The 26,633-nt window shown below is 38.1% G+C and overlaps 1 protein-coding gene and 1 long non-coding RNA gene across 6 annotated transcripts in view; one reads left to right on the plus strand and one right to left on the minus strand.

Annotated features, from left to right (window-relative positions):
* The window catches only part of LOC116230951 (uncharacterized), a 67,347-nt gene that overhangs the window by 24,051 nt on the left and 16,663 nt on the right, over positions 1–26,633 (plus strand). For 3 of the 5 annotated variants that reach the window (XR_016469572.1, XR_016469573.1, XR_016469571.1), the window contains exons 2-5: positions 3,032–3,199; positions 15,297–15,397; positions 19,853–19,935; positions 20,932–21,098. This is a non-coding gene — a long non-coding RNA (uncharacterized LOC116230951). Of the gene's footprint in view, positions 1–3,031; positions 3,200–15,296; positions 15,398–19,852; positions 19,936–20,931; positions 21,099–21,766; positions 23,500–26,633 lie in introns of those variants that run through there. The other 2 variants (XR_004167329.2, XR_016469574.1) reach the window with 2 other exon arrangements.
* The window catches only part of LOC116230950 (vesicle-associated membrane protein 3-like), a 46,783-nt gene that overhangs the window by 11,773 nt on the left and 8,377 nt on the right, over positions 1–26,633 (minus strand). The window contains exons 2-4 of the mRNA XM_090147204.1: positions 6,040–6,154; positions 2,364–2,522; positions 456–507 (exon numbers count right to left, since the gene is read on the minus strand). Coding sequence (XP_090003330.1) covers positions 456–507; positions 2,364–2,522; positions 6,040–6,154 — 326 coding nt within the window. The remainder of the gene's footprint in view (positions 1–455; positions 508–2,363; positions 2,523–6,039; positions 6,155–26,633) is intronic.

The raw sequence follows: 26,633 nt of genomic DNA on the forward strand, positions 1-26,633 counted from the left end.
CAAATTCCAACTGATTTGGTGGGAACTAGGAAATTCTTTAGATGCCCATTTGCCACGTGGGCCTTCACTCTCCTAGTGATAGGTATGAGCTAATTCAACAATTACTGTTCTCACTAGAAACAACTATGTCTGTAGCCCTGATTCTAATTAAGATATCTGAGACTGCATAAAAAAGGTATATAAACATGAATAGGGTGAGCCTTTAATCCTGGGGAAAGTTACATAATAAGCTAATGTAAAATACATTAAACATCAACAAATTCTACCTATATGTGTCTAATGAGCTTGCAGTAATTCTCACTGTAACAGCATGACACTTGAAGGGGAATTTCACAAATTAATCTATTTAAATATTTTATATCCTTTTAAATTTTGTTTTGTTTTCTAATACATCAGCACTTCACAAGTGACAGAGCTATTCAGATCATAAATGAAAGAGAAAATGAATTACTCACTTATAATTATAATGAGAATGGCTGTGCATACTACGCCAAGGATGATCATCATCTATAAAAAGAAAGTTACAAGAAAAAAAAAAAGTCAGGTTTTCGGAGGAAATACAGTGGTAGAGTTTTTTGCTTTTATTTAGCAGCCCTTTCTGTGTGCCCTTTCTTCTTGCAAAAACTCAGTGTAGAAGACTTGTTAAGGCCCCAGACTTGGTATCAATTCTAGGAAGAGCTGACCTCCAGCAATGGACTTATCCTCTTGTCAAAGCTATCAAATTCTTGCTCATCAGCTAAGATGCAATGACCAAACTTGTCCATTTCCAGCAGTAAAAATAGACTTCTAAAGTAATACAACTCCAGATATGACTTAAGCAAATGTATTCCCTCTGGCTGGATTCACACATGGTTAAGAGTGGCAGTTAGGAGAAGGTTCTTCGAAACTAAGGAGATGGTTGGGCTCCCAGGGATGGGAACAGGCTCCCAGGGCGGTAGACAAAGCCCCATGCTGAAGATGTTCAAGAAGTGTTTAGACAACGCTCTCAGACATATAGTTGGAATTTTGGGAGGTCATGTGTGGAGCTAGGAAGTGAAGTCAATGATTCTTGTGGATCCCTTCTAACTTGGGAGATTCTTTGATCTAGGTACCACTTTATACCAGAGTATCTTGACCACTTTTCACCATGTTTCCCTAGTCAGGAAAGAGGTGGCTGGAGATGTCTGATTTCTAGCAGTTATTTTTGCTGGTTTTGTGTACTTGTGCTGTTGAGAGGTAGCCCACGCTAGCCAGTACAGTTTCCAGCACACTAGCCTAGAAATGTCTTACTCGATAGGAAGGAGCAGATTCATCAGGGGCCAGCTGTGCACAGACATGTACCAGCACTGAGTTAGAGGCCCTATATTAGATTTGCTGGATGCTAGTGAGGGCACCAGAAATGCTGCAGTCCAATTCACATCATTAGCCCAGTGAGAATGAGAAGAATAATATCAACTTAAAAAACATGGACATTTCGAATCAAGATCTTCATTCCTCCCAACACAAGTCTAGAGGACAGAAAAATTGCTGATTTGCAGGAAATCTATTTATTACTCTCCCTACTTAATGGAGACTGGAAGTCATAGAAAAGAAAGAAGGGTTCTGCTTGTCAGCATATAGAGAAAAGGAGAATGAAAGGAGAATGAGAGCTGGTTTGAAGGTCTAGTGTGGTATAGATCACTATAGTGACTGCATTCAGTGTGGGTGAACCTAGTTAAAAATCTGGGTCTGTAGGTCCAGAATGCTCTGCTTCCTGCATACCTGGGCAAAACAACTGGGTAACAGTTTAGAATAGGCCCAGAGAAACTGCTTAGCTGAGTTTCTAACCTAGATCTACTTCATTCTGGAGTGCTTGTGTATGTAGTTTAAACAGAATATTCTGCCTTGCTTTACACATCATAGCACTGCGGACTGAAGAGATAAAGCAAGCAACAACAGATTAATAAAAATGCATTTTGGATTCTCCTTTGGGAACAGGTTATATTATTTGAGTGGCCATCAGTAGTCAGCAGCAAAGATATTGTTGAAGAAAAATGGGAAATAAGGTGAACTTTTACCACAATATTCATATCCTGCTGGTGGAAGTGGTCTGAAATGGCAGAGGAGAGAGTGGTTCCCTCAGCTTAAGGGAAAGAATGAGACTTTGAGGACAGTAGGGAAGACAGATGGTTGATTCAAGATCTGCTCTGTCCTAATCTAACCCACTTTAAAAGACACTATCATTTCCTCACTTCTCACAGTGGTTTGTGGTCATGCAACATAGAGGGCAAGGCACTTACTTCTCCCCTTGATAAAAGACCATTTAAAGATCCCATCTTACAAACAAAGTCCCAATACATGCAAGAGAAGGTAATGTCTTAACAAGAGATCCTTATACTCCTTACCTTGCAATTTTTCCACCAATATTTTCTCTTCAGTTTGGCTGCGCTGGTTTCAAACTGTGAGGCACCTGCTTGCAATGCATCTGCCCGGTTGTCAAGCTCTGACAGCTTCTGGTCTCTTTCTAGCACCTTGTCCACGTTCATTCTCATGATGTCTACCACCTGCAAAGGCACACTCCCACTTTAGATTCAACACACAGTAAAGCCAAAGGTCACCCATATGTTCACACTCTAACACATCATACTGTGATGAAACCAGGTTTTTGCCATTACAATATGTGATGGCAAATACTTGGACAGAGCCTCAAAAAACATGTCTATGAAAACAGACACAGTGAAAACAGAATGAACAGAGCTATTCCATACTCAAATGCCCTTAAAAGTAAAGGGACATTATGAAATACAGTAATTAAATTCATTAAAGCTTTTGGTTCCCTTTAGCCTACTAGGTGCTTCACTACAGATGCAAAAAAACTGACAGAGATCTGTACCTCTACTACAGTTTGGTTGGCAATTGTCCAGTTATCAATAAACCCATTTTCGTTATACATTTAATATAATTAATTCAGTTAATATAATTTCCTTATTTCAATTAGAGAAATCGACTAGATAAAGCCATTGTAAGAGGAAAGGTATGCATTTTCTGACCAAGGACTTTGTTTATTCTACAGGTTTTTCCAAGACAAGATGCCTTCTCAGCCAAAATTTGAAGTCCTGCTGGAAAGCAGAGGAGGATTAAATACCTTACCTGCCAAAATTCTTTCAGAAGGGTAGCAGGAAGCTCACATGCTCTCAGTGCACATCTTCAGCAAAAAATGTGCACAGCCAGTACATAATAGGTAAGGCCTATTCATGCATACATTTTATAATTTGAGTTAGAGGAAAACCCTCTCCAGAAAGCCTATAATCCTAAATAGAAATTCTGGATAAATTCATCACTAGTATAAAAGTTAGACAGCACACAAATCTCAGTAAAGTTGTGTCTACTTATTCTAGCAGTGAAAATGGTTGCTGGTATGCTGACTTCTCCTAGTCTGTAATAAGGAAATCCATGTTATTTATATATAATGCAATTTAACTATCATATAATGCAATTTCACCTGAAAACCAAACCAAACCAAAACCAAACCAGAATCATAAATATACTTGATTTAAATACTTTGAGTAGACACCAATTGTGAAAGAATATTTAAAAGGATTGACACTGGTCTAAGTGCTACTCAACTCAAGAGACTTGTTTCATTTGTCCAAATTTAGAACAAAATTTCTTACTTGTTTTTCCAAATCAAAACTTTCCAATCATTTGATTCCATATCAAACTTAATAAAAAATAAAAATAAAATCATTTATCAGCTGGTGTTTCATTAAAATTTGTCTTGGTACACTGTTTCATAGTTAAAATTTTAAAATCTCTTGGAAATGCTGAAACACAATACTCTAAAATTTCTATTTCTTCTCTACTTTTTTTTTTTTTTTTTTTGCCAGAACTATTTATTGAATTTAACCTGAGTGTCCAGCCAAGACAGTACTTTTATCAAATAAATGTTTGTCTAGCCTAAAAGCAAGATCTAAGCCTTAAAAAATAAGATCTGGGATGCCTAGAGAAATCACAGAAGAAAATCCAACAGGATATAGCTGAAATGCTGATTTCAGAGGACTGCCAATCATTTTAATAATGTCAAAAATGTGCTCTCAATCAAAGCTGTGACCACTGAGTTTAGGGTTCGCATCTGGAGTGCAGTGCACAGCACTCCAGTGCTTGGAGCAGAAAAATAGCCAGTGCGCTCTGCCGTGGTGTTTGCTGCCACCTACAGATTACTTTCCCACAAGACATAAAAAGAAAATGGCCAAGATAGATCTAGCAAGGAAGATCATCAAATGAACACTTCACAGATCAGAACCTTAGGTGCTATAATACCCAGTGACTTCATAGGACAGAAAGTCTAGCAGTGTTTTTGTCCCTTGGCTATTCCTACAATTACATTCAAAATGATGAACAGTATCTGCTCACCACATGCTAGCCACTCAAAACTAGCTCATACCAATCTCTGCCTTCTTCTCCAACTGGAGTTGAAAAAAATTCAGGCCCTCACTGTTATCTGTATAATTCTCCAATCCAAGAGCTACACACTCCATGCTCTCCTACTGGATAAGAGTTTCTGTCAAAATAAATTTTTAGTTAGCACAAGAAGACAAACTTGCATTGGCTTGAGTGAAAAGTATCAGAATACAAATTATCTCAAACACAGAGTGGGTTTTCACTAGCCTCACTGGAGCCTTATCCATTGATTTGTTTGAAGAGCCCAATGTGTCTGACCTGCATCATGCTTTTTAAATAATAACTAGCAATTATTTGTCATCTTCCAGGGACAGTTACTTTGGTTGTCACTCACATAAACATTTACAGCACCATCATGATGTAGTATGTTCAGGACAAGAAGTTTATTTCAATTATTCTGACCTTCGACTGATGCTGAAATGTAATACTCTTTTCCCTACTTCAAGAGGCACTCAATTAACATCAGTGAAGTTACACTGAAGTGAAAATTGGTAATAATGAGAGAACTGAGCTTAGGCATTTCTGTATACAGAGGATGTTCTTGTGATCAACTCCAAGCATCAGCAAAAGGGAGGAGAAAGAGTCTGGTTCAGACCTTCAGCAAAAAAACTTCTCAGAGACAAAGCTCAATTTGACAGGTGTATTTAATTCATCTTCAGAAAGGCATTTGAGTTCAGGTTATGAGGTCTTTTTTAGTTTATCCTGAGCTTTTGAAAATAGAAGCCTTTATGCATTTTCTAGCTTGTATTTTATTGACTTGGCATAAGAGAGTCATACAGGCCCTGGTAATTTGCTTATGGGCAGTCAGCAATTAGTTACTTAAGTGCCTGCAGGGGTTCAGCAAAACTCTACGCTAAATATCCAGCACAGCAAATGTGCACAGCAAGTGTGCAGGGATGCTACAGCTGGCGCTGGATGGCTGGTACACTCAGGGATGATACTCACAAGCAGTGGTATCCTCACTTATTCCTATTTCCACAGCGATTAGTTGGACACAGACTTTATAGGTTAGGGAACAGGAATTTTCTGCATATTATATTAAATAACTTAAGAAGCCATGCCAAAATAGGCACATATCCCTCTAAGGTCAGCCAGAAGGAGTAAGGACTTGTTGAAGATGTTGTGATGTCATGTGTGGGTGCCCTTCTGCGGGGGTGAATTGTAATGATTAATCATTACAGCTCTGACTAATGAACACAGCCCTCACCAGCACAATTTTCAAAGCCTGTATGAACAAGAGGCCAATGGTTTGTTTGTATGAAACAGCCTGTGAGATTAGCATTCAAACTTTAGGAATACAGGAATACATTAAAGAAGCTGATTCACTATGACATCTCCTCCTAACATGACCATCTGGAACAAATTCCTGAAACAGTACTGATGTCCATATCCATTCTGCAGAAGTGTGACTGGTACGTTAGTACAACAGATGTTCTGAGCACAGTCTGCCTCCTCATAAATGCTATTCTTTGGTAAGTATCATTTCCTAGACCCAGTGTCTTCAGACAAGGAGTTGCTGGATCACTAGTGAGGCAAGCATCTTAAAGGAAGAAAAAAAAACAACAAAACAATCACATGAGCAGCCCTGGGGTGAGCAACTTATCATGTGAAGCCACTTACTTCATCCACTTGGGCTTGCGTCTGCTGCAGCCGTTTGTTACTTGACACATTGGTAGCAGGAGGTGGTCCTGCAGCTCCAGCACCGGTGGGTCCTTGGGTAGGAGCTGGAGCAGACCTAGATTAAAACCAGAGAACATAAAAAGTGTCTGAAACTATTTTCATTTATTCACTACTCCTTTTTTAGGATAAGTTGAAAGGAGGTGCCCATTGTGTGACAACACCCCTTCTGCATTCCTGAATCACAACGCTGATGTCCCATGTTCCCATGTTCTGCAATTCATTTTCATACATTTTGTTAGAACCATATCAAACTGTTTGCCTCTCTTGCTGGTATAGGAGCCAGGACTGCAACCCCATCTTCTTCCTCAGCACACCGAATGATGCATTCCCTTGATCCTCAGTGTCAGGCCGGAGGATAACCAAGTAAAGAAAAACAAAAGGAAAGGAGAAAAAAATGGAGGAGGAAGTGGGTCAAAATTGCACACAGTGTGACATTAGTCATCTAAAGCACTTAGCAATGCTTAACCAACACACTGGTGGTCACCAAATGCCCCAGCAGAACACCTAGCCAGGCTTGAATGCTAGCCTTGAACACTAGATTAATATTTGCAGCAATGCTGTTAAAAGAGCCTTGATCTTATAAGCATCATCCCCTTTTTAAGTATCAATGTTTTTCCCCAAGGTTGCTTTAAAACAACTTCAGACAGAACAAAAGTCCTTTAGAATGCAAAAGATCAGGTCTGTCTCCGTACATGAGCTTATGAAGCCATGACACCCTGCCAGCCTGAGCAGGGTCTGTCAGCCTTAGCCAGTTGTTATTCACACCCACACTTCTATGTGTGAAACCTCACCTTTCCTTTCAAGGGACTCTGCCACTGCTTCCTGCAGGGAAATAAAACCTTTCCTGAAGCTGCAGAGGAAATCCCTAAGCATGTGAACTGAAAAATATCACAAATCCCACTCATGCATTATCAATGCCTTCCCACAGTGATGGACTGAGAGAACACAGTGTTTCTCTATGAATCATTCCCTATTACATCTTAGGGTCTGATTAATGCTGCTAGAATTATGGTCCCATTAAGACACTGTCAAAGTGCCTAGAGGCACCTAAAGTCAGTTCTCTAAAAGTACCTTGAGCTGCAAAATTCAGTTTGACAGCAATGCCTCTGGGCTGAGATCCCTACAGATAATTCTGACCCTCACACAGACTCCCAGTGATGGAGCTGCTATTTGCAGCAGACCTGGAGCACTGCTGCATTTTACACTTTCTTTTTCTTACTGCATGTGAGAATGTCATCATCGAGCTCCAGTTGAAAGAAAATAATTTGAACTGTACACAAATTGCTCATGCTTTGAGGATCTCACAGTCACTATTAAAAACAGAAAAGACCGGATGCTGCTGCCACCTGTAATGGGATTTATTCCAAGTTTACACTGTTGTCACAAAGGATCAAAATCTGACCATAACATATACAAGACCAAATAATGCAAAGCATGATCACGTTGGAGCATTATGGACTTCAAAAGGAGTTCTTAGTACAACAACTGAATAAAAATTTAAATTGTTAATATTTTTTTCAGCAAGGAAGTAGATTGGCTTTTTCTCAGTCAACACAAACAGGTATTTTTTTCTAGGGAAATGTGTCATGATATTCACTACTAATAATGCTAACAAAGATCTCCTCTTGTGCTACAGACTGCTAGCGTTCTGTACACTACAGAAGTGAAATAGATAAGAAGAAGTGTTATTAACCACATGTTTCCACGAATAAGCAGAGATTATAAATGCAACAGTGTTCTTGGTCATATCTGTATGCTGCCGTATACCTTTTCTGCCAAGTAATTTTCACCTTTTTTTTTTTTTTTAAATATACTTCCCAGGCTGGCCTTAAAATGATATAGCATAAAGTAGATACTTCCCAGTTTGTTCACTTCCAGCTCCTTGCTATCATCTAATTTTGTTTCAGTTGTATTTCTTGGAGTTTCTCTGCTTTCTGAATAACAAAAATGTGTATTTTTACATCTGCCTTTATTATCCAGCAGGAGCTAAGCTAACTACCAAAGAGAATCTTTCTGCTAAGGTACAGCAAGCTTGTAATTAACAGCCACATCTTAATTCATTATGTAAAATCTAATACAACCAGATCTGGGTGCTGCCTTCAGTGCAAATCTACTCTTACCAAACCTTTTACTCAGAGGCTCTGCAGGTAGGTCATTCTTTTATGTAACATCAGTTATGTCCTTGCTTCCCAGCATGCCAGTTAGCACATGAGCAATCTCACCAATTGAAAGCAGGTGCTGGATCTGTGTATGTACACAGACATCTATGAAGAAATGTTTGGCACTGTCCTAGTGATTCAGTAAAATGATCTCAGCTGACTCAGACTTCCTCAGTTCTTCTGGTTACTTTCAGGGCCTGAAGCTGGTAGGTAAAATTCCTGACTGACAAATTTCTCATCTCACCTGCATGTTTTGGAAGCAATTTACTACTTAGCTCTAACAGTAAAAGGGAGCTGCAGCTCTAATGAAGAGAAAATTTGAAGTATCTAGCATTATTTTCTCCATTCCAGCACCAGTTGAGAGAATATTAAGGATGACCATGTATCTAACGTTTGGGAACATTTGACGGACATACACTTTTATTTTTCTTCATCTGTATGAACTATATAGGAGAAATTTTTGTGTTAGTCAGATTAGGGAAGGAAGACGCATGATGCAGAGCCATCACCACACATGAGAGAAGCTTTGGTATGGTTTACATCAGAACTTCAAGAGCTGTTTTCAGCAACGTTTCACACACCCAAAACACTTACGGAGTATCAACTGTGGGGCCTTCAAAGTCATTATCTAAAATCACTGCAAGAAGCAAAGGAAAAGCTATTATCCCTGCATACGCCTGGGAAATTGAGATACAAGGAGATTAGACGACTTGCTCAGTGGTACAGGAAGGCAGAGCAAAGCAGACTAGGCCCCTTCCTTACCATCCCCCTGCTCCCCTCTTTTTCAGTTACTGAACACAAACCAAAGTTCACAAACTACTTCTAAAAGCAGGAATCATTTCTGACCATAAAGAGTGACAAACACACATCGTTAAGGGTTACAGCAAGAAGAAAGTGTGAATTATATCAGACACCTTAAGCTGGTATCAGCTGGCAAAGCTCAGCAGAGGGGGCAATGAAAGTGAATCAGTGCAGCAGCAGATTTGACTAATGATTGCTATAACAAGTCAAACGAAGGAAGCAATTTTCTGTAAATCGCAGTCTGATTCCTCTTTCCTCAAGCCCTTCTCCCTGTCATTCTAATAAGATAGGAAATTGCACTGCTTTTCTTCCCCTTTATTTTTTTTTTTTTCCAACTGTCCAGGTACTATATTTTTGTAGTACATATTTGCTGTTGTAGCCAAACTTAGGTATATTTAAGATGGTGTTCTTGCATTTTTATTCCTCCAAAAGGCATTTATCCATTTGGGCAAGTCTGCGTAAGTGGGGTTTGTCAAAAGGCATTAAAACAAAACAAACTGTACCTAATAATAATAATCAGACCACTTCCATAGCAATGTACTGTTGTGACTTAATTCTAAAACAGTGATGCCACATGTGCAAATTCATACATTATTTTAGTGACATACACTATTTTAGTGACTACTACTTCAGTGAAGTAACTGTAGAAACAAATGGCTCACCATTGTCCCTGGTGCAGTGTTTATTTGTGAATTCAGATGCATCTGAAAGCTGTAAGACAGGGATGATCTCTAAGGAAATAATAGAACTCTACAGCACTGGGAGTTTGCTGTTAGTTTTGAATTTGCTTTATTTATTCTCGTGCAGCAATAGGTAAAATAATTTTTCTACTGATAATTTGCAAAGGAGAATTTCTACTGAACACATTGACAGTCTTCTGCTTCATAGAGTCATTGAGGTTGAAAAAGACCTCTTGAAAAAGATCATCAGTTCTAACCAACAACCAATCTCCACTATGTCCCTCAGTGCCTCATCTCCATGGTTCTTGAACACCTCCAGGGAAGGTGCATCTACCACCTCCCTGGGCAACCTATTCCAGTGCATTTCCACTCCTTCTGAGAATAACTTTTTCCTAATATCCAACCAAAACCTCCCCTGACGCAACTTAAGGTCATTACCTCATGTTCCTTCCTGGAAGGATTTGCGAGTTCCATGTTTTCTGACAATTAGATTCTTTCAAATGGGATCTTATTTCCACAGTAGGTCAGTTTAGCCGACACCAGAGCAAGTTTTTCAATCAGTTTAACTATGTGCAGTTTGACACAGTCCCAACAAAACCCAACCTAACCAAACTAAAATTCTGTGCTAACCTATTTACATGCCATCTTCAGCTCCTCAGGCCATTCACAGCTTACGTTTACCTGTACAAACTTAACAATAATAGTGGCTGGTGCAGTGGGTGGGCTGCTATGATTCTGTCTGGGAAAGTACGTGTTCTTGTGTGTATCTAGAAATCTGGATACATTAGCTATCCACCAAAGCACCTCCTGCCAAAATTTTTACTTTTCCTTTAACAAAGTAAGAGCGTCAGATTCTGTAACTCTTTCAGAATCATGCACTAATTATGCCTGGAGAGGTTCAGAAAAAAAAAGGCCAGTTTACTTCCAACAATAACAAAAATATCAAATAAGTGTCCTGCAGAATTAGGTTCTCAGCCTCTTACAAGTAAATTGTCATGCTCTCTGCCTGTGAGGTGACAGGCCTCTTCAAAAGAAAACCCTGGTTAGATAACACTGATTAGAAACCTACTGAGTTCAGAGATGCATGCACTTGATAAGGAACTTCAGTTTCAGACCTGTTGCCCAATAACTGTATTTCCTTCAGATTTCTAGCTGATCTTCTCTCCTCCAGTCACTATTCCCCAGCTCCAGGTTAATTTTATCCTTGCTCTCATTCTGCTAATCTCACTTTCTCAGGGAAACAGAGCTGCTCTATGGAAGTAAAGAAGGTAATGATACTATAGAATGGACAAAGTGAAAAGCTAATTAGGCTGTTGACAGAGAGGTGTCTCTACTGAATTAACGGACATTTGCATACCTGGGGATGGAAATGTTATAGAAGGGTGTTTCCAGTTCTCTGAAATTTCAGGGGGAATAGAATCAACTCCTAACAAGACCAAATAGGCTTCCCTAACTGCCAGGGAACAGTCACTGTTTTAATGAAGATGCTGCTCTTAATTCTGCTTCGCAGTGTTCCACCTGAGACCTTCCTTATTCAGTAAAAACATGATCATTGCCAATTAAATGGCTATAGGCTAACTTAGGCTCACTGCATTCTAGGACTGTCAATTTTAAAATGATTTCTCATGCTATTTGTAATAATTGCATAGTAATGAATAATAGTGGTGGTAAGAAAAATAATCACATATAAAAGAAATTAGCATTTTGAGATGCGTTAATTTGGTGAAGAAAGTTCTGCTTTGAACACATTTCTGTTCCCAAATGTGATTTTTATGTATTACTGGCAATATCCTACAAGGGCTCTCCCTTGTTACTAAATATTTATGCTGCTCATCAGCCGAAGATAATACCCTACATTTAAAGTCCTGGGAACACATTTAATTAAATATTCCCATCAGTTTATTATGACTGTGTTGACCATATGGTGTGCAAAATACACACATGGAGGAAAAACAGAGGAACCTTAAGACATCATCTTTAATTTGATCATCACTTGTTACGCTAGTAATAACTGATTTATTTTCTCAGGCCCAAAGCACCTGAATTCTTAAGCCAATTAGTACAGGCAAATGGTTTCTGTGACAAAAAATGTGCCAGAAAGAGATGCATTATTTCCATAATTTTCATAAATTGCAGTCTTCACAACAACCAGTTGTGGTGACTCAGGTGAGGACTCTATTAGTCAAAAAAGTAACACAAAGCAGATTCCTTTTCTGAGATATTGACACTCCAGATTTTTTAGATCCTCTCCCCTTGCTGTCATCTTTTGCAAAGGCTGAGGCTTAAGATGAGGTCAACACAATGCAGGGATATTAATTCATGTGTTAATCACTGACCAAGCAGAGTAGTCAGACAGATTTGCCTGAAGGATGAAGCAGGGTGTTGGCATACACATTTTAGGTTCACAAATTAAAATTGAGGATAACACCCCAAAGCCAACTGTCTAATATATGCTAGTGTCAAGTGATGAGTTATTCCAAAATTTCACAGCTACAAGGACTACAAATATATATACTTAAATACAGAGCACTGAAGTAATTAAAGAAAACAATCTTCTTTTGAGGTAACTTTCCTGTATTGAAGAAAATGTTACCACCAACTGTAGTTCCATACTGTTCAGGTGTTTTTTTTTTTTTCTCAGAAAAGGATTAATTCTCATAATTTGATTATTTGAAACTACCTACAATCTTTATCCTAAAAAAAGATTTATTTTAATTATGGAATTAAAGCAAATACAGGTATAAAAATTATCCTACCTATTTTTTAACATGATGTTTAGACTGACATTAACACTATTATGTAAAAATACATTGATCATTTATTGCCTCCTAAATTTTGTTTAATGTCTTAATTTGCATCAAACTACTTCTAGATTGGAATTAAAAGATGAGTAAAAAAACCAGAAAACTCATAATATGAAATACTAATTATAGTTAATAACTAAAAACACATTCAGTACAATGTATCAAAAGACTGCATTGCACTAAAAGACAAGTTTTCAAAGGAAGTATTCTCTTCATTTTTTAGATAGGACTGACCATACCATTATTTACAAGATTTCAGAATTACCAGGTCTCAGGTGCTTACAAAAATTTCTCTTCATCTGCTGAAAAACTTTCTTTTTTCCCAAATAAAACTGGTGCAAAAATCAGCTCTTCAATCTGCTTTTGTAACAAAATGGTTACTACTCCAAATTGGTAGAAGAAAAATACTTCAACAACTCAGCACTCAGCTGAATCTCAAATAAATTTAAAGGTGTACATAAACAAACTGCTCTTATAAGAAGTACCAGATTCTAGTTAAAGATCCTTATCTTCCATCAGCCCTTTCCTTGAGTTTGCTTCTTAATCCATTCCCTTTGTGAGCCTTCAGCTTTGCCCCTGGGTATTAAAAAACAAACAACAACAACAAACAAAATCCAAAAACAAAGAAAAGTTTCAACAGAGAAATCAAATCCTGGATAACTGAAACAACGTTGGATTCTAGGCTATGGGAAGAAGAAACATAACAAAACAAAGCTTTGCTCAGTGCCTGGGTGACTGAAACAACTCAAGAATGAAGTGATAAATACACTGAAAATGCAGTCAGGATCATTACTGTTGTTTTACCCTCCATATTAGATGGAAACACAGTTTGCCTTGGAAGCTATAGAGGCAACACGTAAATATCTAACAAATGTTTCAGAAATACAGGAGTCTATAGCCAGTGTACATTTGAACAAGACAATAACACTAAACATCTTGATCTGCCAGATAATCCAGATTCAAAAAACTATATTTTCAGCCTCTAGATCCTTAAGCAAATATCCAAGTCCCATCTCTGAACAGTACTGATGAACTTGAAGTTCACGCTGACATGGTGCACTACATTTAGACTAAACCTCTGTTCTCAGGCAGAGGAGTAAGAGCATCCACTATTTCTAACTTTCTGTGTAGGCTGCCAGGATCATGGGCTAAACCCAAAGGAGTAAACAGGCAGCAGCTGGGTAGGGAGTGGGAGGAGAGGATCTAGGCTGAGTTTGACTCAGTCACCCCCCCTACTCACTGACTCACGTACCAGCACAGTAGAAACTGCTGTAATTTGTGCTGGCTGCAGTCAGGTATAAATTAGCTCTGATACAGAAGAGCAAGGAGTAGTAAGACTGACGTGCTTTCCCTGCTTTTAAGGAATAATTTTTTGGGAGGGAGAATGCTTCCTATGCCTGTCTTTTGAAATGTCCACGCTAAAGCCTAGGATTCTTTAGGACTTTCTAGTGACCTGTAAATTACTGCATAGCATTCTCACTGGGCTTTAGAAAAAAAATAACTATTATCATTTCCTACTCACAAAGCCAATCTTTAAGCTCTCTCCGTCTTTCCATTCGTTGGAAGGCAAGGTATTACCCCTCTACAATTCTGAGTGGGATACAGATACAAAAGTTTGGCAAGTATTATTTCTGGAGTTCCTTTTTGTTGAAAAAGCTATACAACAACTATCCCAACTAAATACTGGGAATTAAATCCACCTGGCTACCTCAAATTCAGCCTATCCACAACAAGATTAAATGCACTGGTAGAGCTATTATTATTATTTCATTATTCTTTGGCTCCTGCATGTTTTCTGCATGAGTCATTGTGCTGGTGCCAGTACTGCAATGTAGGCCTGGCACAACAGGTTTCAGATGTACAGTACTTTAGGCACTGTAGTACCTGGAACCTTGAGCATGGCATCATGGAGTTCCAAAGAGGAAAAAAAGTACATGGCAGTAACCGTTCCCTAGGTAACAAAGAGATACTATTAAAAGAGAAAGAGGGATACAGAAGTAAATAAATAAATGCTTGACAGTAAATGGCTGCAAGCATAACTAACACTACTGGATACTGCAGAGAACAGAGTGGAGCAGAGCATGTAAATTCATGTACCAGGGAGAAAACAGGGAAAATTCTTCCCCTAATTAGATGAAATGATGTGCTTTTAAGCAGCCAGGATCACCCTGCCTCCCAGCCCTCTTCCTCTTTTACCTCCTAACTACTTTTGCAGCATTTTCACATTACAGCTACTAAGCAACAGGAGGTTCGCAGAAAGTGAGTCACTCTCATGAGGCTGATGGGCTGGAGTGCAAGAGGGAGATTAGTGACCTGACAATGCACAGCCCCAGAAACGTTGTACTGCCAGATAACCAACATGGCCACTGAATGTAGCAAAACTTAATAAATTGTAAGTGCTTTAAAAGGATGTAATTATAGTCACGGTTTATAATTATCACAGATAGAAGAGGTAGGCTAAAAAGAGTGGCATGTGTTAGATGCACAACAGACATGTGGCATTAGCCATTCCATATAAATAAGGTATTCCCTTAGTTAACTAGCCAATAGTTAAATTAGATTTTATGTCACAGTATGAACGTGTTGGGCTTTGGACTGATAGCTAAAATTTTTCTACTAAGAAAAAGGGAAGTGGGGCAAAGCCACACAAGGTTAATTACCATTGTGAGCAACAGATTTTGACAGAATTGGGAATATGTGTGGCAAGAGACGTCCTTTTGACTGATGTTTTACTATCTTTTTTATTTTAACAGAATAATGGAAGATAGATCTACCTGAAAAAGGCCTCAGGAGGTCATCTTTGCCATTACCTTATCTCCAGGCGGGACTGACCTCTACTTCAGATTTGAAACAGGTTTGTCTGTCTCAATCTTGTCTGTTGTTTTTGTTGTTGTTTATTTGTTTGCTTTTCCTGAAAGAGATCTGCATCAGATGTTTTGGTGGTTTGTTTTTTCTAATTCAAACAAAGCTTATAGCAACAGACATTACCATCAATCTTTGCAAGTACGTTTTGTAATACTTAGATTTCGGGCCCATAAGTGAGGGCCAAACAAAGCACATCTGTAGAATAGACTGAATCAACTGTAGAATAAACGTAGACTATATAGAATAAAAACACTTGTGAGTATGAAAAATTTTAGTGCCTGCACATATTAGACAACTGCAAATCAGAGCTGTTCTCTCCATTTTTAAATTGTTACACTCTGGGATGCTTGGTTATTGGTAGATATTCTGAGAATGCCTTCATGTCAGAAGTTTGTTGTATCATTTTGTACTTTCATTTTGGTTTTTTGTTTGTTTTTAAGAACTTCAGCTCAGCCTTCAATCTTCCAACATGCCATTTTATGTCTGGAATTAACTAGAAATATTATTTACCTACCCACCTGAATGTATGTGCAGACAGTTCAGAGACTTTTCTTGAACACAGTAAGATTATTCTCCCCCTACCTTTGAAAATAAAAAGTGGCTAATTTGGCACAGGCATTTTACTTGGGAAAAATGCCTTGATGAACTGCATAATATGAAGAGCTGTCTAATCATGCAAATTCAGAGCATTCTGTCAAATGAATATGCCTGAATTGCACACACTGAGTTTAACTCACACTGAAAAAATGATAGCAATTGCAGTGATCTGTCATTTTAAGAAAGTAATTATAGTAAAATATTACTGTCACAACTCCACGTTGTATCAGGCCATGTCCAAAGGCTTCTCATAGTAGGGTATAACTCCTCCTTACCGTTTTAGATGTCTTCTGGTGCAATTGTCGATATTCAAGTATAAAGAATGCGTTTGCTTAATTCATTAAGGGAAAAAAAGGGAACAAATAAAGAAGACATTCAACTATTCTGACTGCCTTGTATGAACAAATGCACTGAGTTGAACAAAAGAAAGCAGATGCAGACCTGCGTCTTCTAATTGTTATTTTTATTAACTTGGGAGTTATTACCTTGAAGATATGAATTGGATTCATTTAGACATTTTTGTTTTACACATCACAGAATGAAGCACAAGATTCAGTAACAGGTGCCAGTAAAAAAAAAAAAAAAAAAAAAAAAAGTCCATTAGTAATGGCTTGCTTTATTTTTATCCTTTCTAGATTAACTTGCTTGGAAAAAAAATAGCATCAAAGCAGCACAAATACTCAATCCATTGGCTTATTTGTAGAGCAAATTTTCATGATATATTGTCATAATTCTCAATTTTGTGTTTTCCTGCCATTTCTGTGGTGAGTGTCCCCAAGGAGGTTTTTTTTATTGGTACCAAGACTGAATCTTATCCCTTCCACTTGTCTAAAACATCAGCAATATTCAGAATTATTTCATTTCTTTCCTAGCTTACAATTTCATTAATTAAAAAAAAAAAAATCCTTTGCAGACTATATTATTAACTGTTCCATGAGGACTCAAACCAATAAAGCTTGGATTCACGCCCAAAATTGCTACATTACTCCCCAGTCAAACAAATACCACCAGCTTACCTCCCTTACCATCTTGCAAGACCAGTAGTGTTCCCAGTTCCAGCCACATCCACTGCCCTTCCCCACCCTTCCACATCTAGTAAACATCAGACAGCATAGAGAACATTTGCTAGTGTGGTAAAACCTGGACCATCCCTGTATATAGCTGGAGACAGTAAGCAAGATCTCCTGAGCTTCCCTTAGAGACCTTCCCTCAGCTGGAAACTGTAATTTGGGTCTCATATCTACCTAGCTAATGATATTGCAGCAACATTTAGGAATTCGTATCTATGAGGTCTTCAACACTCCTCCACGTTTAGCAGAATAGTGAAGATGCAGTCACATAAGTTGAACTTCCTTGAGAGCACAGGCTCCATTTAAAAGACTTGCATCCAGACACTTTTTTTTCAGCCTCTAGTTTTGCTCTTGTTATTCTAACACATCATAGTTCTCTGGTAGAGGAAGAGGCTTCATTTTCAGTAAAAGTGATACAACAAAGGAGCAGCTAATAATTCAGCTCTCAAAGGACATAGCTGCTTCTGTTCTTTTCTTCTGCATTGTGTCTCAACTGCCTTGAATGAAATAAGAACATGAAAAACATGGAGCATTTTGAAAATACAACTAAAAGCATCCAACTCAAATGTTCGTGTTGATTTAACTTTAGAACAAAATTCCAAATATTTTTGCCTGAAAATCTATCCGTACGTCCAGTGAATAACAATAATTAGACCTAACACATTGAGAAAACCCTCCTGGAGGATTGTGGTGAAACTGTTCAATGCTCAATAATCAGAGTACTTTGAATTTTCCTACAAACAGCAGTTCCAATGAGCTTCTATCTGCAGAACAAACTCTTACTGTAAAATAGCAGTTGAAGAACATTTAACTTCAAGCTGAAATAAAGTGGATGATTGAATATGAATGAACTTTCTATATGCCTACACTACTGACTAACCATTCTCATATGATCAATTAGATGATACATTTTAAGGGGCATTCGGGATTTATTTTATAACATCCCTTTCAGAAGAGAATGGCAGCACACACAGACTTACATGTACAGCAGTTAACATGATCTCCAACTTAACAAACACCAGTAATTTACCATTTGCCCACTTTATGCATACTATTTTATATTCCACTTATGGTCTTAATTTTTTCCAAGTATTTTAATAACCCTAGGGGAAAAAAAAAATGATACTTTATATATAAAATTACGATCTTCAGTTGAAAAAAATGCTTGTGGCTTCACAGTTCTTTCAGTTTAGAGCAACTCAATATCTGCTTAAGAATTTATACAGCAAACATACCAATCCTCAAGCACCATTACGAATTTGTTTTTAATTAGGTCAGGACAATTGATGTGAGAAAAAAAGATGAATATAAAACTGTGGAGAGAAAAAGAATTCTAAACAAAGAATTGCTTGTAACATCATTTCCCCAATTTCACTCCCCACAAACTCTCCAGTGCAAAATAAAGAGGGAGAGCTAGTGATACTTCACTTAATTATTGTTTACAGATAACACCTCAAAATAAAAAATTCATTTCTTTAGGACAGTAGTTTTAAGTTAATCCAGCAGGAGGTCCACACTGACCAACTGCACAACAGACTTCCCAGCAAGGACAACTCTGAAGCTATATATGGATAGTCTGTCTACCTGGTATGTGCTATGCAGTGAGATACGGGCTTCTAATCTGCATGCAACTAAAACAACCTCCAAAGATAGATTTGTACTAAAAAAAAAGAAGAAAAAAAAGAAAATCTGTAGCAGAAAAAACGACACGGATGTTTAAGAGTTTTTAATTGGGTGAATGAATCCTCATAGGTAACACATGCCTTTTGCAATAAGTTAAGAGGTTTATAGGACAGCAGTTTAAGAAGAGATTCATTTCCAGGTTTTCTTTAAAATTAATCTGTTACTACCTCTTGGAGACTGCTTTCTAAACTGAACAGACCTTACAAAGAGCACTGGCTATGAGAGTTACAACTTATTCAGTGCCTGAGTATTCTACACGCTGAATTGGTCTTGTTACATTGACAGTACAGACAACCCAAATGTATTTCAGCCTATGGAAAACTTACTCTTCCTATTCACTATCAGGGCAAGCTGATACTTATGCTTGATTTTTTTTTTTTTTTTTTTTTTTTGTAACTTGTGAACATCTAACCAAATCTCTTGAGATCAAGAAGAGAGTAAATGCACTTCTGCAACAGCTATTGCAGGAGAAGAGTTGTTTATAGTGGGATTCCCATTATTGCTTCTATTTGTAATTATCTTTGCAACTATTTAACTCCCATCCAATTAAGCACAAATTCTGAATAATGAGACACCTCAACTTACAGTGTCTGTAATGCAGATGAATCTCTATCACTGTTTTTTTTTTTTTCAGCTGTTAGCTTACAGGGACAAGGAGCATCTCTTGCAATATTTGTATATGATCAAGAAGAGCAGTGCCTCTGAACTCTGTTTCACTGTGGATCTGTTGTTCCTTTCAAGCAAATATAAAAAATGAAGGAACGCCTAAAACTCTGTCTCAGCCACACTAATCCTGTGAAAGCAATGACTCACCTTGTAATGGCTTTCCATAAATTAGACAGCTAAAAATGGGTAGAAAGCGTGAAACCATTAACACTTCCTGTAGTGTAAATTCTCTCACCCCTTGTGAAGAAATGCATAGCAGTAAAAATAAGAGATAAAGGTGTCAGCACCCATCACGTTTAGATATGTTGTTAATAATTCAAATCTTCTCCTTTGGAGCATACAGCTTTAGAATGAATCATTCTTTATTTCATTTTTCAAATGAAAATTGAAGTTGTTTTGTTCAGAGTTTCTATGTGTTTTCTCCCCAGCTATTAAAAGAAGAGATTAAAATGGCTAATTACATGTGATGCCAGCATCATCCCATAGTAGCACCATGCCGTAGCAGTGTTTGGTATGTTATCATGTTCCATGCATCAGCACAGAAATGAAAATGATTGGTGGTAAAACTGTCAACATTGGAAATAAAAGCACTACAAACTTTGTGAGCCAGAAGGATGTGGAAGAAAGGGGGACAGTGCACTTTGTACCTGTGAATAGTCTTTGGGAGTATCACTCCCTCTCACTCACAGAGCAGGTCAGTTACCTGGGCCTGGCAAGAATAGCATGTGCTGGCAGGGCTCCACTGTGGTTACTACTTTGTAGAAGTAAATGATAAAATACAATCTGAAAACTGTTGTTTCAGATGCTCAGAAGTTTAGATACTTGGCTGCTATACCAAGATTGGTGGTTAAATAAATAAATGAAGCCTTTATTCCACATCCTATTTTATTACTTTTGAAGGAATTAAGGAAATCTGCTAACTACAAGGTGCCAGTCTTCTAGCCTTTATAGACACAAATCTCTGTAAGGTCCAGAATCTAACTGACAGTCATCAATTGCTGAAGAGCATGGTTATGCTCCACAACCCTAAATATCTATTTCAGATTCTAAAAGCAAAAGATACAACCAGATGCCAGGCATAAAGCGCATAATCTCATGAATCTCATGATACAAAAAGACTATGGCACTGACATTCTTCTTGAAAAGGTGAAAGAAGCATGGGCCTCATACCCAGAGTTGGCAAAAGCCTCAATACCCTGACAGTTCTTTACATACTGCTTAAATTAGCTATTTTCAATTACTGCTTCTATATTTCTTTGTATCTTGTTATCAAGAACTCTGAATATCAATCAGGTCAAGGTCTCTTGCCTGCTCATTACATCACAAGAAGTTTTTCCAGTGCTCATCACACGTGAACATTCCCTAATTCATGAGGAGGGTTTCTCTCTTTTTTCTCCTTTCATAAACTCCAGGTATTTTGTACTCTAGCAGGACCTTATCAGGCTGTTGAAGTGACTTTAAGAGTTACTACACACAGTCATCCTAAGAGGGTCTGCTTGCATTACAGGATGCATTAGTCTGTAGTTCAGCAGCACAGAAAGCTGCTGCAGAAGAGGATTACAACCCACAGGCTACATTGACACCACAGAAGTGGAGTCTGGAGGCACGAGGAAAGAAATCACTACTCCCACTCAGAGAGCTTTAGCTACAAAAAGCTACAACATATAATCTCAGGTATTTAGCTAGCCATCTAACTGTATCTCCAGCAAAAAACACTGGTCTATTTTCCCCTTTTATGTTGAAACCTATTATTTTCTTCAGGTTTTTTTTTTGTTTTTTTTTTTTTTTTTTTTTTAACGTTAATCCATTAACTTTATGTGCTTTGATCTTTCCATAGGGAATGTATTTTCTCTCTTCAAAGACAGAAAGAGAAGATATTCTCCCCAGCCCATAGCTTATATTCTCTTCACATGTCACAGCATGACTGCTTTTTTTCTTCTTCTCTTCTTCTTCTTCCCTTTTTTTCTTTTTAATTTATTAACATTTCTTTAAGAAATCAAATTTCAATTTAGAAGTGAGCCTGACAGGTTTATTCCCGATTACAAAAGGTGAATGTGGTCTCTGATGAAAAATCTGAAAGACATTATGCACACACTGCTAGAGCAAACACTCAACAAAAGGTTCGTTGAGGCAGAGCAGCTGAGAGCAAAGATAGTCAAAGGTAGTCACAGACCAACGGTGAGGAAAGAGGCAAAAAAGAGCAAGGCAAAGATGATTATGTTTTACCCCAGTAACCCACTTTCCCCATATACAAGTCTTACTGGATGAGAATATCTCCTCCTACCAGCACCATGCTATTACAACCTACTGCTCCTCTATTATTAACTGGTGTTTATTAACAGATGCATCACCAAGCACCAGGCATGCTTGTAGGAGTTAAGAAAATTGTGAGTAACAGAAGCCATCACCCTGAAGCCATCTTCCTAGACAGTGAGCAAAAGTAGCTGCAGACTGCTTTATTTCCTGGTACCTTGTGAGGAAAAAAAAAACTCAGAAAAAAGGTACAAGTTTCAACTTCTTCATTCTTAGAACTTCAACAATGTTAGAAAATGTGTCAATTTCTGGAACGTTGTGACAGAGACACAGTCCCACACCAACTCAGTTCTGTGAGACAAATTTGGAAGACATCATCAGCAAAGGAAAGATACTCATTTAAGCTCTGGGACAAATATAAATTCTACTCTCTATTTCTCTGATGCTATAGACAAATAACAAAATATTTGTTAGTGTTTTCTTATCAACAAGCAAAAAGGATGCTTACAGGCTTGCCATAAAGGATACCTATAAACTTGCAATAAAGAGCAGATAAAAAGATAAGCACCAATAACACATCCAACGTAGAAAAAAGCACTACTGGGAAGAAACCTAGATTGCCTGAACTGGGACAAACACCACCTCAGTGAACTGGAGATGAGGCTCCCAAAAGGGGAAGCTCAATTCCAGTACCATCCAACAGCCAACTTCTCAGTTTTAGATAGTCTGAAAAACAAACAATTAAAACAAATTGCCTATCACAAAACAACCCATTAATTCACATACATGCAAAAACACCAGCCTCTCAGGATTTTATTTCCAAACAGAACAAAACACTGAGATGTTAAGAAAAGTATGCTTTGCATCATAACATCCATATGCAGAGGATAGCCCTTGCATAGCATCATGGAAACATCTAAATTGGGTGTCCACCACACTTGTGCACAAAACAGCTGCCACTAAAAAACATGAGCAATTTGAAAAAAAAACTTCATGCTCCTAGGCAAAAATGTTTGTTCCAGTTCTGAATATCTTCTCACCTAGAAATCTCACACTTCTCTCAGAGCATTAAGATCTTCACTCCTAATTCTTGCAAGGCCAATTTATTTGTTTCTAATCTCTGTTTCTAATCTCATTGTGTGTGTTCATCTGAAGAGCAGTTCTATATAAAATCTGTGGGTACATGGAAATACAAAGCATGTTATTTTCTCTGGAAGGCTTTACTTTTCCAGAAGAACCTGATTTTAGCAATAACCATAAGGAATTGTCAGTTCTAAGTGCCCCCAAATTACTGTGTTAACTAAATATAATCCTTGAGTCTTTTTCTTAAGGGAATGAAGAACCAACCACAGTATGTTCCTTTTTTTTTTCTTTTTCTTCTTCATTTTGAAGACAGAAGGACTGAGACAGCACTGATTTCCTTCTGTGTGTAATACAGTGAGACAGTGTGATGCCTCATGTAGCAATGAGTTGTGCTTGTTCACATTCTACATTCCAGTCTATCCTTAGATTTTCTTCACTCAGTCTATCTGTATTAATAGTAAAAATAAAGCAGAAGCAATCTACTCCATCTCAAAGGCACAGGACCTCAGTTCAGCCCTGCTCATTGACAGACATGGGTTAGCAACAGAAATGATGGTATTGCCTCAGTAATTATTCCTGCCTGAATATAACATAGAGAAACGTATCACGTTCCTTCATTTTCAGCAGGACAAAGATCCTATTTCTCTTCACTATACTCTCAGTGTACACATATAGTACAAACAAAGCTTGTCAACTTTTGTCCAAAAAGCCCTTTAACTAGGAACTGGGAAAGAATGGCTTAGCATGACCATCTCTACTTGAGATGAAAAATTACTACTTGATGAAAAAAGTTTGGGAAAGAGAAAACCTGAAATTTCAGTCTTCCTTAAGTGACAGTACTGGGCTGTTAATCTTTTCAGCGATCACATGCCTTGCATTTCTGCAAATGCTGAGGCATCTACAATGCTGCTGTCTGATGTAGGAAATTAAAGTAAAAGAAGTAGCCTCCACTTTAATGAAAAGGTCTTTCTGGAATTCAGAAGTTCTGCTTGGCTTAAAAAAAAAGAGTCAAGGCCCTCATCTTAATTCTTCAAATACTCTAAGTGAATTTTCTTCTGACCTCAGTTTGCAATCAGTCTTGTCCCACATGAAAGAAAGAAGCCAACTTTGCCTAGTTTATTCTCTCAATAAGAAAGTCCAGATCAATAAATGCAGACTACTCTACTTGGACCAAATTAGAGGAAATTGTAGTTCAGAGCAGAGGGATTCCCTTTGTTTATTTGACGGCACCAAGGAATTACAGCAGTCCTGTTTCCTACCACCACTGGCTGCCTGTTAGATATATTTCTGCTGTTAGAGCCCAGAAACACACTACTGCTATGACAGCACAGACTCAGAGGAAGGCCATATCCAGGGGAATTTAGGCTAGGAGCCCTGCATCCCTTGGAGGTGTAGCGATGCTCGGAGGTTGATAAATCTAAATGAAGCAGCCTCAGGAAGGGAGAAGTCTCAAACATGGACAGACAAGTCGCATTCACCACGGAGAAGATTCAAGATTTCAAGTTAGACCATCTGCAGTGAAACAACAGAGAACTGTATTCAGTGTATGAGTCACTGCCTAAGACACCTGGCTGCCAGGGACTTATGTGACTGGTGCTGTCAAGAGATGGAATGTTTGTTTGGCATAGCAATCTGCAAGTGTAAACACCTATATTAATCTTCTCTTCCCCATACACTTACTGAGTTGCTATCCTTGCCTAGTACTCACAATACTTTTCTACTACCCTTCAAATGAGAGACATTCCTCATTTATTGCAACTTTTTTCACGGTAGGTCCCAAATGTCAATTTTTTAAAGATATGAAGAAATATTTATTAAACATTCTCCTTTGTTATCTACAGCAATGACCATCAGTTTCAAGTAGAAGTTACAGAAATAAACATAAAGCTTTCAGAAAATCTTTTCAACTCAATAGTTTGAAAATGGTCACCACTTTGGTATATCCAGACACCAAAGCACAACTACTCCAATCAGGCTGGATGGGGAACAGCTTCCTTTACTGTCAACCAGATTCACTCCTTTTTTTAAGCCAAATAAGCAATGATAGAACAAAATCAGACACAAGCAGTATGACCACACTTAATATAACAAATAAAATGCAGTTTTAAATTAACACTTGGCTAGTCACTAGTTAACTTGTTAAATGTTTTTACAATATTTGGAGATTTTTCAGGTTCGCTCAGCAGAATATATAATGCTTAATTCATAGGGAACAACTTCCCATTTTTTCTACATTTTTAATGCTTTCCATCAAGTTATGCTGTGCTGCTGCAGCATCTCAGAGTGAAGCTAATTTGTACAGAACTGTTTAGCTACATGACCTAGAGCCAGTGAGAATCCTCCACGGATTTCAGATTTAACTTCCTATGTAGATCTGATCTCTGGGACTGCTTTTTCCTCTGCTGGTTAGCACTTCATCTTCTAAAGGGCTTTAGTATTAGCAACCATTCAGTGCCTTATGGTGTCTGGAGTACTTGTTACAAGAACTACCATTTTCTCCAAGACTACTGCAAGTCACTCCAGAATCTTGATACCTCTTGTACACTCACAGTACTAATGGGTGTGAAGCTCTGCTCTTCTCCCTAGGAACAGTATTTCCTTTCCCAAGGTGCAGACCACCTCTTGATTCATCCACACTCCTTATTTGACAAATTAAACTAATGCATTTCCTTCCCTTAATGTCCGATTCTGGAATTGTTTTATTCTAAGTCAAAGTCCCTTCGTTCTTCATGGTATATGTCACTACCCTGACTCCTCATGAGATAAGAACAGTGGGGAGAATGGGCTCAGGACTGAGAAGAGGCTTTACTTCTAAAACTATATTGAAGAAGGTCCTCAGCAACCAGCTTTCTGGGAGTCAGCAGTGAAAACAGTATCAGCTTGTATAGTTCATAACTGGCTTTGCCAGATGGGAGTTGAACAAGAAAGCACCTGTCAGTTATGGTTACAGTTAGGAGCTCATTCTACTGCTAAAACATTTCAGTCTCTGCACAGAACTTAAAATCAAATCCACTTACCCTCCTTAGAGTTAACTGGATAAAACTGATTGTCAGAACAAGGTCAGAACAAGGGCAATGAATCGGTACTGCAGGGGTCTCAGCTGTAGCTTTGCTGCTCTAGACACATAGACATTATTTAAAGATAAAATAAAATAGATCATATTGCTTAATGCACACTAAGCAATTGGGAAATGACATGCAAAATGTGTGGCTTAGTGTCAAGATGCCATGACGTGATATATTCTGCCTTTTCCTTCCCTTCTCCTAGTCTTAGTAGAATTTGTTCACTGCAAAGAAAACATTAAGAGACTTGAAATATTTCTGTATGTATATCATCTAGTAAACAAAACTGCTGAAAAAACATCACCGTGTGATCTTCATGGATGTGTGGGAGAAGGTATTGCAGCTGTCAGGGAATGACTGTACCACTCCTTGCTGGAAAGAAGTCAAACGTTTCAGAAGCAGACAATTATAGCCTGGTGGGATTTCTGCTAAACACATGGGATGTACAGACTGCCGATAACTTCCAGGAAGATAACTGCTGATTCATCCTGGCAGTACCCGCTCTCAGGCTGAGATCTCCCTAGATCCCAATCAACAGAAAGGCTCCCAGCTACAACACTGACACCAGCTCAGAGAATTCTACCTTGAAATTCTCACATAAGCTGATGGTCTACAAGCAATCACTGAATCTCAGGCTGCTTTAGAAGTGTGGGAAACAACTAGAAAGCCAAAGTCTTCCGGAAAGATTCTTCTGCCATTTGGCGCATCTGTGATGGAAAACAAAACCAGCCATATTTATACACAATTCTGTCGCCTGCAAATATGAGTATTTGGCCAAAAACAATTCTAGGAAATGCAGCCTGCAGTATTC

The sequence above is a fragment of the Phasianus colchicus genome, chromosome 10 (genome assembly GCF_987193195.1).
Source record: "Phasianus colchicus chromosome 10, bPhaCol1.hap1.1, whole genome shotgun sequence".
NCBI lineage: Eukaryota > Metazoa > Chordata > Aves > Galliformes > Phasianidae > Phasianus > Phasianus colchicus.